General features: G+C 61.9%; 2 protein-coding genes across 2 annotated transcripts in view; both read left to right on the top strand.

Moving 5' to 3' along the window:
• LOC114089402 (cadherin-23) overlaps positions 1–4,648 on the top strand; it is a 213,280-nt gene extending 208,632 nt beyond the window's left edge. Inside the window, exons 30-33 of the mRNA XM_071611711.1 lie at positions 2,907–3,056; positions 3,330–3,458; positions 4,255–4,383; positions 4,562–4,648. Of these exons, the coding sequence (XP_071467812.1) occupies positions 2,907–3,056; positions 3,330–3,458; positions 4,255–4,383; positions 4,562–4,648 (495 nt within the window). The remainder of the gene's footprint in view (positions 1–2,906; positions 3,057–3,329; positions 3,459–4,254; positions 4,384–4,561) is intronic.
• Positions 4,649–5,016: 368 nt separating this feature from the next.
• On the top strand, positions 5,017–6,057 carry LOC139705477 (cadherin-23-like). Its single transcript, XM_071611710.1, has 2 exons — positions 5,017–5,041; positions 5,235–6,057. Exons 1-2 carry the CDS (start codon positions 5,017–5,019, stop codon positions 5,648–5,650), a joined length of 441 nt encoding a protein of 146 aa, XP_071467811.1. The 3' UTR covers positions 5,651–6,057.
• The last annotated feature ends 6,063 nt before the right edge of the window (positions 6,058–12,120 follow it).

The raw sequence follows: 12,120 nt of genomic DNA, 5'->3' as shown, positions 1-12,120 counted from the left end.
GTGAGAGGACACATGGACCGGCCTGCAGCTGGCTCCTGCTTGACCCCTGATGGCCTTCCAGTCTGTCCACTCTTGCACTTGAGGTCCAGGTCCCTCTTGGGCACATCCCTGCCCCTAGCTCTGGAGTCCCCGTGGGATCCTGGGATGAGGCACACTAACAAAGAGTACCTGGGACACACCAAGGAAGGGACACGGAGGCCTCGTCCCAGTTTTGCTCCTCGTTGGCTGTGTGACACGGGCAAGCTGCTTGACCTCTCTGAGCTTCCTCGCTTAGAGTCTAAAATCAGGTTGCAGGACAGCTCTGCGTCCTCAGAGAATGCAGTGAGGTGGCCAGACCCCCACAGGAACCCTCTCGTTGGCTGGCCTGCGAGGGGTGTGACGTGGTGGTCTGTCCTCACGTCCCAGCTGCCCCACTGGTGGAGGAGTGTGTGAGCTGGGCTGTGTGGCCAGGGGTGCTCTGGGAGGCAGCTGTGGGCACGGCTGAGTGGCCCCCAGGACCCAGACAGGGAAGCCGAGCGGGGCACCTGGGGAGGGCGGTTTCTGAGGTTGGAGGTGTCAGACGGGCTCCAGGGGGGCTCTGGCCTGGGGGAGGAGAGGGGGAAGCCCAGTCTGCAGGCAGGTGGGGGTGGGGACAGCCAGGGAGGCCACCTGAGAACACCCGGATCAGAGCCCCCTGAAACCACAGCCGAAGGGGTGGACGCTGACCCAGGGTCCAGACGGAGGGCCCAGCACAGCCACATGGGGCCTCCGACCTGCAGCTCCCTGGGGGCTGCCGGCTTTGGTGGCCCAGGGTGTGGCTGGGCGGTGCCAAAGGCCACCATCCCCAGGGTCAGCGGGGCCAGCGAGGCTTCCACCAGCTCCCAGCAGACCCCTCGTTCCCTGGGGTCCCCGAAGGCCACCAGGGAGCAAAGCTTTCCGTGGTGGACAGCAGGCGGGCCTGTGTCCTGCGGGTCCTGGCCGAGTCCTCGGCCGCCCAGCCAGGAGGCCTGGGACGTGGAGTGGGCACGGCCACCTTCCTGGCCTCACCCGGCTGCCCTCGGCTCCCCGTGGTCATGAGGAGGGGCATCGGGGCAGCAGGGCTCTGAGGGCTCTCCGTGGGCCCCCGGCCACTGCCCCCTGTCCCCGCAGTGGCTCAGCCCTTCCAGGAAGCAGGCCACCCCTGCTCTGCCCTGGCTTCCTCTCAGGTCTGGAGCTGCCCCAGATGCACAGCCCTGGGAGCCCCAAACGCCCTTTGAGGTACTAGGGCGGAGGCACTGGGAGGGGCCCTTAGAAAGTGCCACCATTTCCTCCAGAAGCCAAACCGCAGCTCACCTCCACCCGACTCCTCCCTGGACCCAGCAGCCCTGGGAGGGGGAGCAGACAGGAAGGAGTGGGCTTGTGGGGTGGCTCTGCCGTCGGAGCTCCTAACCCCCTCAGGTCCTCAGGGTCTGGGAGGGAGCCAGGGCTCACGGGGCCGGGAGGGGAGACAGACTCTGCCCGACTCCTATGGGCCAACTCCCTTCCACTAGGTCCAGCAGCTCCTTCACTCCAACTGGGTGGGGGCGTAGGGGAACAGCAGGTGCAAAGGCCCTGTGGTGTGAGGAAGCATGACAAGCTTAAGGCCTTGACTAGCGTGAGGGATTTAGGAGGGATCAGACCACAGGAGACCTTGTTTGGTTTTGCCCCCAAAACAATAGATATTCCCATTTCACAGGTCAACGGACTGGGGCTTAGGGACTTCAAGGAACAAACTCTGTAACCAAAATTCATGACGGATTGACAGTCTCATGGAGGGAAGGCATGAATGTCTGTAGACAGGAAGTGGGATCAGGGACCTCTAGGTACCACCCCTTAATTTCCTGGTTCCTCCGTTATTCCTCCTAGCATTCCTCCCAGGGTGGTAGGTATTCTCATCCCAACTTTCAGTCAAGGAAATGGAAAACCAGAGAGGTTGAGTAACTTTCCAAACTCACACAGCTAGTGAGCAGTGGAGTTGGTTCTGACAGCTGCCTAAAGACATGGGAGGCGGGCTGGAACCAAGAAGCAGCAAGACCTGATTCAGAGAGAGGATGCAGGGAGGTCCTCTGCAGCATGCAGGGGCAGCTCAGCCGGTCACTGTGGGAGCCCCTGAACCCCAGCCCCCGGCGGGGAGGAGAAGGAGAGGAGATGGCCGGGCAAGGTGTGGGAGGAGGCCCGGCCCAAGATTCTGAGCTTCCTTCCCACTTCGTCCCTGTCAATGAACCCAAGGGCACCTGTGGTCCCGGCCTCGGCCTGTGCCTTCCCAGGGTCTGTGCCCACTGCCGGCCTCCTCCCCGGCTCACAGTCCCTGCCTCCCCTAGAGGCTCTGGCTCATCCGCACGGGCCCGTGCTGGCACCTGACAGTTGGGAATTCATCTCCCTCCCCCACTCGCCCTCCCCCCGCTGGGACCACCAAGCCACCTCGGCCCCCTGCTGCTCCTGGGCCCCGTTCCCTCCCTCGAACCCAGAGGTGGCCAGTGTAGAGGCCCAGCCTCTGGCCATGGGATGGTCTCCACCCACCCATGCGTAATTTTCTTCTTTGATTTTTCTGGCTCATCAACTGAGTTCACTTTTAAAAATGTGATTCCTTGTTTCTCTGACAAACAGGAAGCTATGTCCACGGCAGGCAGTGCCCAGCCCGCCTCGGCCTGCATCAGCTTCCCAGTGCCCCTCCCTGTGCCCTCCAAGAGGCCCCTCGCCCCTCCCCCGCTCTCCTGCCTGTCACTGAGCGCGGGTGGCCCACCCCAGGCGGCTAGGAGAAATGGCTTCCCGGCCCCCTGGGACGGTCAGGCCCGGCTGGGCAGGTTGCAGAACTGACAGGAGGCTGGGCCTCCCTGGCCCACGTGGCGCTCAGGCGTGTGAGGCTGGGGAGGGAGGGAGGCGACGGCTCTGTCCCTGTGCACCGCCAGGTCCACATCACTGTGCTGGACGAGAATGACAACAGCCCCCGGTTTGACTTGACCTCCGACTCAGCGGTCAGCGTGCCCGAGGACTGCCCCGTGGGCCAGCGAGTGGCCACGGTCAAGGCCCGCGACCCCGATGCCGGCAGCAATGGGCAGGTGGGTGTCCCCTGCTGTCAGCAGGGCCCTGTCTCCCTGCTGTCTGGCCACTCACCACCAAGCCAGAGGAGGCCGGGCCGTGGACTCCCACCTCTCTCTGCTGGCTCCCGGCCACTGCGCTGACGTCCCCCGGCCCGACCCTGTCCCTGCTTTCCCAGAGCCTCAGCCGCTCCTGCATCAGACTCTGTCCTGCTGGACACAGTGCCCAGGCCCCTGGGCCTGACCCGCCACCTCTCCTCCCCACCCCACCCCTCACCCTGGCTCCTCAAACAGGTGCTCTTCTCCCTGGCCTCCGGCAACGTCGCCGGGGCCTTTGAGATCATCACCACCAACGACTCCATCGGCGAAGTGTTCGTGGCCAGGCCCCTGGACAGAGAGGAGCTGGACCTCTACATCCTCAAGGTGGGGACTGGCCCTGCCCCAGGACTGGTCACTAATGACCTAGAAGGGAACTCAACCGTCAGCACCCTGTGGTCAGCGTCCCTGCTGTGCCCGGCACCAAGGGGTCAAGAGCGGTGGGCCCTGGGGGGGAGGACCCCGGGCTCCCAGGCAGAGGAGCTGGGAGCTCCGTCTGCCGTAAGAGCCCCGAGCAAGCTGGTGGAGCCCGGAGAGTCCCGACTCCTCCACAGACACAGCGTGGCTCAGGAGAGTCGCTTGCTGTGGCCGGCCTCAGTTTACCCACATGAAATGGGCACCAGAGCCTCCACCTGGCTGCCTCCGCCCCAGTGAGAAGCAGAGCAGGTGGGAGGAGCCTGGGCGGCCGGTACGGCTAACCGTGGTGGTCACCTACCACTGCCACACAGCCACGGGGCCCCACGGAGGCTCCATGGTCAGGACCCCGGTGCTGGCAGAAGGTCGACCCAGGCTCCACTGTTTGCCAGAGACAGACTGAGTGCATGGGATAGAGGCCCTGGAGGCCAAAGCAAGGAGCCCAGTGTCAGATCCCAGACCTGGGGTCGTGGTCAGGTGCTGGACCAGTCCAGACCACAGGCAGGGGCAGGAGGAGGGGACGACTGGGGCACCTCGAGTGAGATTCCCAATGAGGTCCCCAAGTCTGGCCAAGTCTGGACCAGGGGCAAACTGGGGCAGACGCTGTAGGGAGCGCCCGGGGCTGGCCAGGCCGGGGCGGTCAGGGATGGGTCAGTCTCTGCTCCTTCCCCCAACACTTCAGCCCTGACTCCAGCCCTTCTCCCTGCAGGTGGTGGCTTCCGACCGTGGCACCCCACCACGGAGGAAGGACCACATCCTGCAGGTGACCATCTTGGATGTGAATGACAACCCTCCAGTCATCGAAAGCGCCTTTGGATACAATGTCAGTGTGAATGAGGTAAGGGGACCCTGAGCTGACATCCAGAGTGGACAGTGGAGAGAGCTGACCACGAAGCCCCTGTTTAAATGTCCCCCTGGCCGCCTGCCCCTCACATCTCAGGACTGGAGCTCGATTCCTTCATAATTACACCCCTAATGTTCAGCCTGGTGATGGAGCTCAGTGTCTGTGTGAGTAGGGAGGAGAGGAGAAGAGGGAAAGAGTAAGCGTCCTCTCACCCAACAGGAGGCTCAGGTTCACGCTGGACAGCTGTTTCTCAGAATAATGCATTTAGCCAGGCACAGTGGCACATGCCTGTGATCTTAGCAATTTGGGAGGCTGAGGCAGGAGGATTGAAAGTTTGAGGCCAGCCTCAGCAACTTAGCAAGGCTCTAAGCAACTTAGCAAGACCCTTTCTCTACATAAAACATAAAAAGGGGTTGAGGACGGGACTCAGTGGTTAAGCGCCCCTGGGCTCAATTTCCTCTGATAGCAAAAAAAAACATTTTAATTAATAAGTAAACAGTGCATTTAATAGTTGGCCCTAAGTTGGGGCCACTCGGGGAGAATGTTTGCCCAGGCACTGTGGGCATCACACCAGGTGGATGTTCATGAGGGCAGGTGGCTAGGGCAGAGCCCAGCTCCCAGATGCCCATGGTCCAGGCCACCTGCCCTGCAGGTCAGATTCCTCATCTGTAAATGAGGAGGGCCCAGGGTCCTACCTGGCAGGGCTGGGGCCGATTCGGTCGGCGAGTGCGGGACCCAGCACATAGCAGGTGCCCGCAGACTGTCCGCCCCTCGTCCTCTGGTGTAGACCAGAGCTGCAGGGTAGGCTGCTGCTCCGTGTGCCCGTGATCCACTTGGCCCCTGAGGCCTTGAACCTGGAGTGACCACTGTCCTGCTCTCCTCCCAGAACGTGGGCGGAGGCACCGCTGTGGTCCAGGTGAGAGCCACGGACCGCGACACCGGGATCAACAGTGTCCTGTCCTATTACATCACCGAGGGCAACGAGGACATGACCTTCCGCATGGACCGCATCAGCGGGGAGATCGCCACGCGGCCTGCCCCGCCTGACCGCGAGCGCCAGGGCTTCTACCACCTGGTGGTCACCGTGGAGGACGAGGGCACCCCGCCGCTGTCGGTGAGCCGGGCGCACTGCACGGGGTGGGGAGCGCCCTCCTCCTGCCTTTGGCCGGCCAGAGCAGTCCTGATGCAGGGCGGCCGGGTGCCCAGTGTGGGCAGGGTGTCACCAGAGTCCGCAGTGGCTCTGAGCCGCCGTCCGTCATGAGCTTGGCCTTAGGGCTGGGTTCAGTCCCCCCTCTTGGCCTGCCTGTGCTGCGGGGACACACTAGGCCTGCCGTGGTGCCTGGCCGGAAGGTGTCCCCCACCCTTGCCCAATACCGTGTTGGGGTGACACCCTGGCAACGCGCCAGGCTGGAGGGTTGGTGTCTGCGGTCCACTCTGGTGCGCCAGGGAGCAGGCACAGGTGTCCACGGCTTGCCAGGCTGGTCGGGGGGTGCAGGCTGGGGACTGGTCGGTAGTGGTGCCCGGGCTGGGCTGCCCTGGTGACTTGTAAGTTGAGAGCAGGGGCTTTGGAGTGGGCGCCCTGGGCGCTGGCCGTGTGACGCGAGAGTCAGAACCTTCCAGAGTCTCGGTCTCATCGTCTGCAGCAGGTGGAGAACGGCGACCTCTCGGGGGAAGGGGTTGGCTCGTGTCTGTGGAGGCGCGTGGTCAGCCATGCGAGGGAGATGGTGTCAGCGGTCACTCGCCGCAGTGACACTGCGCTGCAAGCCGAACACACAGAGGCCTCTAGCAGCCAAGCTCTTGAGTCCCTCCTGCAGGCCGCCGGCCACGCAGGCCGGGTGGGCCAGTCCCCAGGGTCGCAGCTGGGCTGGTTCCTGTACAGGCTGTGCTCCTGGGGCGGGCTGGCGCTCAGCTGGGGTGGCCGGGCCACTCCTCCAGCAGGCAGCCGGTGCCTGTCCTAGAGGGAGCCGAGCACGAGGCACACACGGCCTCGGGAGCGTCCGGCTTGGAGCTGGCGCAGGGACCCTTCTGTGGGCTTCTCTTGGCCAAAGCAAGTCCCAGGGCAGCCTAGACACGGGAGGTCAGGCAGTGAAGGACTGCAGAGGCCGTGGATACGGGGAGGAGTAGAGATTGGACACAGCGTTGCCATCTGTCCCCCTGGGGACCCGATTGTAAATGAGGCCTGGGCTTTGTGTCTCTCGGTTCCCGACAAGTGACTGTGAGGTGGCTTCTCATTTGTCCACAGCTCCGTGGGGAGAGGGTCAGAGCGGGCCTGGGCTGGGCTCTTTGTCTGGAGTATCTCTGGGGCAGGGATGGGAATTGGGCTAGTAATCCCAGGAATGACACTGACCTGGGATTAGGGCTGCCCAATATCACTGCTAAGTACTTCAGCTATTTACACAGGGACACATTTATAGGACACATTAACTTCCTGGGGGCCAGGGTGACTCAGGCAGGGGATCATCTCTTGTGGTGACAGTCTTGACAAAACTCTTCCCTACCCATATCCGGCTTCAGGGTGGCTGTGAATCATCTTCTTGGTCACCCCTCCAATAGTGCACAGAGATGTGTTTGGCTGTGAGTAACAGGCAATGATGAAGTCATAAATCAGAACACAGTTTCTCACATAAAGTCTCTGGAGAGAATTTCAAATGCTGATTTCATGCCCAGTGATGTCACAGTTCATGTTTCTTAGATTTTTCCTCCTGTTGTAATATAGCTGCTATGGCTCCAGCCATCATGCCAGCATTTAAGGCAGAAAAATGACAACAAGACAAAGAGCTATGCCTGCAGACTTCGACCCCCTGAAAGGGAAAGGTTTCCCGGGACCAGCCTCCAGTACCCTGCTATGTCTTATTGGCCAGAAGTGGGTCACATGGACACCCTAGCTCCAAGGGAGGTTGGATCAAATAAGGGACAAGATTGTCACCATTGGCTTACTACTTAGGAGCCAAATATATCACTGCCCCAAACATAGACAGAATTCTGCTAGTGAGGAAGGGGTAGAGAACAGATTTTGGGTGGGCCCCTGACAGCTGCACTGTCCTTCCTGGTGCAGAGGCACACGCCCAACCCCCACCCCCGTGGCCCTGAAGGGCAGGAAGGTACCGGGTGGTATGCGGCGGTGCAGACGGTCCCTGGGGAACTTGGGATTGGTTCCTGCGGTCAGAGAGTTTCCAGCTGTTGGCCGGACCCTCTGCAGAGACCTCCAGCCCCAGAGGGACCCCCAGTCTCCCTCCGCACATTCCAGCCCCTGACCTCCATCCCTTTGTGGATCAGCGCTCTGCCGTGCTGGCTCCCTGTGAGAGCCGTGGTGGCTCCCTGGTGAGGTGACATCCGCCCTCCTCATCAGTCCGCACCCTGCTCCCCGTGGCCCCCAAACCACCCTCCAGCAGCCAGATGGGCAGTGGGGCTTGGAGGCCTCCTGGCCTGGGTGGCTGAGAGCAGGGCTTTCTCCGCGAGGGAGGGGCTGCCATGCAGATGGAGCACAGAAGGCTGGGGAGGGCTTCCTGGGGGACAGCACCCGGCCAGGTGACCCAAGTGTGGCAGTCACCGAGGCGGGTCCTGGGAGCACGGAGTCAGGCCCAGGCAGCGTGAGAGCAGAGGGCAGGACTCTACCTGTGCGGCCTCCCATGTCAAGGTGACATTCTTGAGAGCCAGTCCCACTACCTGCCCAGGAGGCTGCTGCTCCTGTGGCCTCGCTGGGCCAGGGCCCCAGAATCTGCCAGGGTTGACATTTGCTTCTAAGGAGCACTGTCCCTCCACAGTCAGAGCCACGCAGGAGGCCACCGAGAGCAAGGCCCTTCTCTGCCGCTGGGCAATGTCACTGGATGTGTGTTAGAGGGGAGCAGGAGGGCAGAGCCCGCTGGAGGGGCGAGGCCTGAGCAGCACCCGCCGTCCCCCCAGAGTCCAGGGAATCACGTGGTCTGATGGGGAGGGACAGCAGTGCCCGCACGGATCTGCTCAGAGACGTCAGCAGGTCCTCTTGCCGTCCTCTCGTTGCCACCTGAAGCTCCTGCCTGGTGTCAAGTCCGTCCTTACTGGCAGAGGAGCAGCCTTGCCCGGGACCAGGGTTGAACGAGTCACTCGTTCCTGCATTCGTCCAGTACCAGGAAGCCCGCAGCGGGCAGCGGGCGGGGAGTGGCCGTGGAACTGAATTGAGACTGACCTGCTGACCTGCTGGGGCTCAGAGCCGGGGGCCAGGAGCGCTCTCTGGGGGAGGTGTCCTTTGCGTTCTTGTCGTAAAGGGTGACGGCGTCTAAGCCCAGGGCCTGGGATCTCTGCCAAGAGCTCCCCCCCTCAGAATCCTCCATCTGACCCCCTCCCGTCCTCTACTCCCTCCCTGCCCCCCCCAGTTTCCTGAGAGCCTGACAACCTGCAGACAGCCCCGTCTCCACCCTGCCCTCAGCCCCTGTCACTCAGGCCTGGAACATCGGGCCACGGGGGCATCCGGGCCAGCCCCCAGCCTGCCACACAGTGCCGCGCCGTGGGACCAGGGGAAGTCATTGCACCGCCTCGGCCCTCGAGCCAGCCTCGGGCAGGGAGGCCAGGATTAGGGGAGAGGTCTAAGTGGCCATCAGGGAGGCCCCAGCACAAGGAAGGGCTGGGCCCGTGGAGGAAGGACGGAAGGCAGCCAGGAGGTCAGGGCGGAGCCCAGCCTCAGACGCACGGTGGCGGGCGGTGGGAAGGAGGAAGGCCTCAACCCCCTGCCCCGTAGTCAGAGCCAGCGGAGACACGATCCCAGAGAGCAGGCCTGGCTTCAGTGGGCACCTGCGGACACCACCTGTCCAGGAAGCAGGGAAGACGACCTCCCCTGCCTCTCCTCGTGCACAGGCCGCAGCAGTGACACTCTGGGAGCTGGGGACACTGCCCTTGGCGCTCGCCTCAGGGCTCAGGCTCAGGGCTCCTCTGCTCCTTGAACTTGGTCCCTGTGCCGCTGTGAACCCTGCTTCCTTGGCTGGAGTCCAGGGAACTCCCTCTGCCTTTTCCTGCCTTCAGGTCATGTGGGCTGGCCCTGTCCTGCCCAGAGAGAATGACCAGACTCTTGCCACTTGGGGGATGCTCTGCAGCTGCTCACATTCGGTGCCTACAGCCAGCTGAGTTCCTTCAGGAGACCCTACAGCTGAGGGCTGCTCCCTTCCCCGGCCTGTGGTGCAAACAAGTGGGGTGCATGGGCCCCTGGGTCTTCCAGGGGTCCTGTGGCTTCATAACTGCCAGGCAGAAAGTGGGTAGCGGGACCTGATGCAGAAGGGTCTTCCAGACCCGTGAAGAGAAGGCTCAGGTCAGGGCAGGCAGAGAACAGATGGAAACCTTTCTGCTGTGAAATGGTGTAGAACCATGAATGTTTGGGCACAGGTTTGTCTCCCAAGACACTGGTGGGTACTATAGGCTAGTTCAAGGAGAAGGCCATGCCAGGCCCTGGCCTATAAAGCCATTCGATTCAGTGACGGGAAGGAGCACAGGCCTGGGAAGCAGGAGACCCAAGCATTAGTCCCACCTTGCACTGGTTTTGACAAGATGCAAGTCTTTTAGAACCTCTGCTTCCCAATGCACGAGTGGATGTGAAAATGTTTGGAAGCACACAATATTATGATAGAAAAAGCAAAACATGGCACACATACTGCAACTTGCTTTCCTATGCCCAGGGCAGGCATTGCTAGCCGATCTCGGCACTTTCTCACTAAGCTACGTTAGGACCTCACAACCCTTTGGATGCATAATCCAGGAGCCGTCCCAAGAGATCAAAATTGTGAAACAGGATGAAACGCCTGTCCTCATGCTGCACAAGCTCAGGCATTATTGCCACTGAGGTGATCCTACCCGGTTCAGGTGTGGCTGCTAGGAGCCAGAGTTGGTGGAAAGCCAGAAGTGGCCCTGCCAACGCAAGTGGTCCTGCAGACACCTGGCATTCTGGCTCAGATCAGTTATGGATCGGTTGTCAGTTTTGCAGCCGGGTCCGGCTGGACCGGTATTGGGCCCCACCCTACTGGAATAGCTAAAGATTCATGGTTGCACCCCGACACCTCTGGGGGTCAACGATGCAAAGCAGAGCATGCCCAGAGGACAGGCCCGACAGTCGGGCTCTCTGGACTGAGGCACGCACTCCACTGAGGGCTTTGACCCAGCGTTGCGGCTGGCAGCTCTGGTTCCTCTTTTGCCGACTGCGGTTCTCTGAGCAAATCTTAGCCCAGCCCCCAGCGCAGCCAGGCCAGCTGCGGAGGGTTCCAGCTCCGCCCAGGAAGTTCTCCTCTAGGAGGCACGGACTGACAGGACAGGACCCCTGCAGCTCCTCACCCTGCCCCTCTTCCCAATCCCCCCACAGAGCACTCCCTGGTGATGGCTCTGTGTCACCCTCTGGCCCGGGCCCTGGGCTCTGAATGCAGGGGCTGCTCTGGCTAGGCAGGGGTGAGGGCAGCCCCAGGACTGGTCATTTGAGAGGCAAGTCCCAAGGGTCCCTGCTAGGCAGGACACATCCTTGAGGCCCCAGGGCTCCTCCTGCTTCCTTGGAAGCTCCATGTTCACGGCCCTGCCCGCCCTGTCCCCACAGCCACCAGAGCAGGCCTCTTAGAGGCACCACCATCCTGGGTGACATGGCGTTCCAGGGCCCTGCCCCGCCCTGGCCGCGGCAGGAAGGGTGTCCATAGGGCTATCACAGGCACGGCTCGGGTCATGGATGAGACGGAGCCTGGAACTCAGAAGTCAATGTCACTGAAAACAGGAAACCGCGGAGCTGCGATGTGCTCACTCACAGGGTCCCCAGAAGAAGAGACAAGGAGCCCCACGGGAGGAAGCTGGGCAGGAAGCACCACCGCGGCTGCTCGGGGCGGCCGCCCTCCGCACAGCAGCAGCCCAATTCTTAGAAGTTGTTTCTGCATTAAGGTCCCGGGGTGGCCCAGGCCAGCAGCCCCAGGGGGCTGGGCCCCACTTCCTGGGCTGGACCACTGGAGTCTGGCCGGAGGGTTTGTCCTTCGACTCTAGGGGCAGCACAGCCTACCCCAGGACAGTGTCCTCTGCACTCCTGCCCAGTGGCCCAGGAGCTGCGAGGACAGCGCGCTCTGGCAGCTGCACTGAGTGTCCGAGTGGAAGAGGGGACCCTAGGGACAAAGCAGGTTTTGGTGTCCTGGTCATTTGAGGTATCAGTCCTGTTGCTCCCTCCTCAGGTTCCCCCAGGCCTGGGACTGTCCCTCGGTCCCAGCCACAGCGGGAGGTCCACAGGGGTCCATGCCCTTCTCCTGACAAGGCTGCTTGACTGGGCTCCCTGGCCAGGGCCTCCGGCTGCCTGCCGTGTGGCTGGTCCCTTCCCCCATCCACCCAGACCTCTCCCTGCCTGCAGGTGCCATAGTCCTGGTCCTCTGCACCCACGTCCGCTCAGCAGAGCCAGGGGACACTGCTGGAAGACAAATGCCTAGATTGGAGCTCTGCCCTCCATAGCGCCCAGACCAGAGGGTCATTTGCTCAGCCCAACCTACCTCCTCCCTCTTTTCAGGCACTGCCTACCCTGTTGTATCCCAGAGTGACCATGTTCCTCCCCTCATGTGCTTTAAAATCCCTCAGTGGCAATTCCACAAAGGACTCCCCTTGTATGCATGTATGGAAAAAAAAAAACAGCTGGGCCTGGTGGTGCCTGCCTGTAAACCCAGTGGCTTGGGAGTCTGAGACAGGAGGATTGCAAGTTTGAGGCCAGCCTCAGCCACTTAGTGAGGCCCTTAGCAACTCAGTGAGATCCTGTCTCTA

Source organism: Marmota flaviventris, chromosome 4, assembly GCF_047511675.1.
Source record: "Marmota flaviventris isolate mMarFla1 chromosome 4, mMarFla1.hap1, whole genome shotgun sequence".
Lineage (NCBI taxonomy): Eukaryota > Metazoa > Chordata > Mammalia > Rodentia > Sciuridae > Marmota > Marmota flaviventris.
Note: the sequence above shows the minus strand (reverse complement) of the source record. Positions and strands in the feature narration are given on the sequence as shown.

What these genes read in the sequence shown, in the direction of transcription:
- LOC139705477 (XM_071611710.1), top strand. Translation starts at nt 5,017, where the DNA reads ATGGTCCAGGCCACCTGCCCTGCAG. An exon ending in CCAGGCCACCTGCCCTGCAG is followed by an intron (nt 5,042 to 5,234) that starts GTCAGATTCCTC and finishes TTGGCCCCTGAG; the next exon opens with GCCTTGAACCTGGAGTGACC.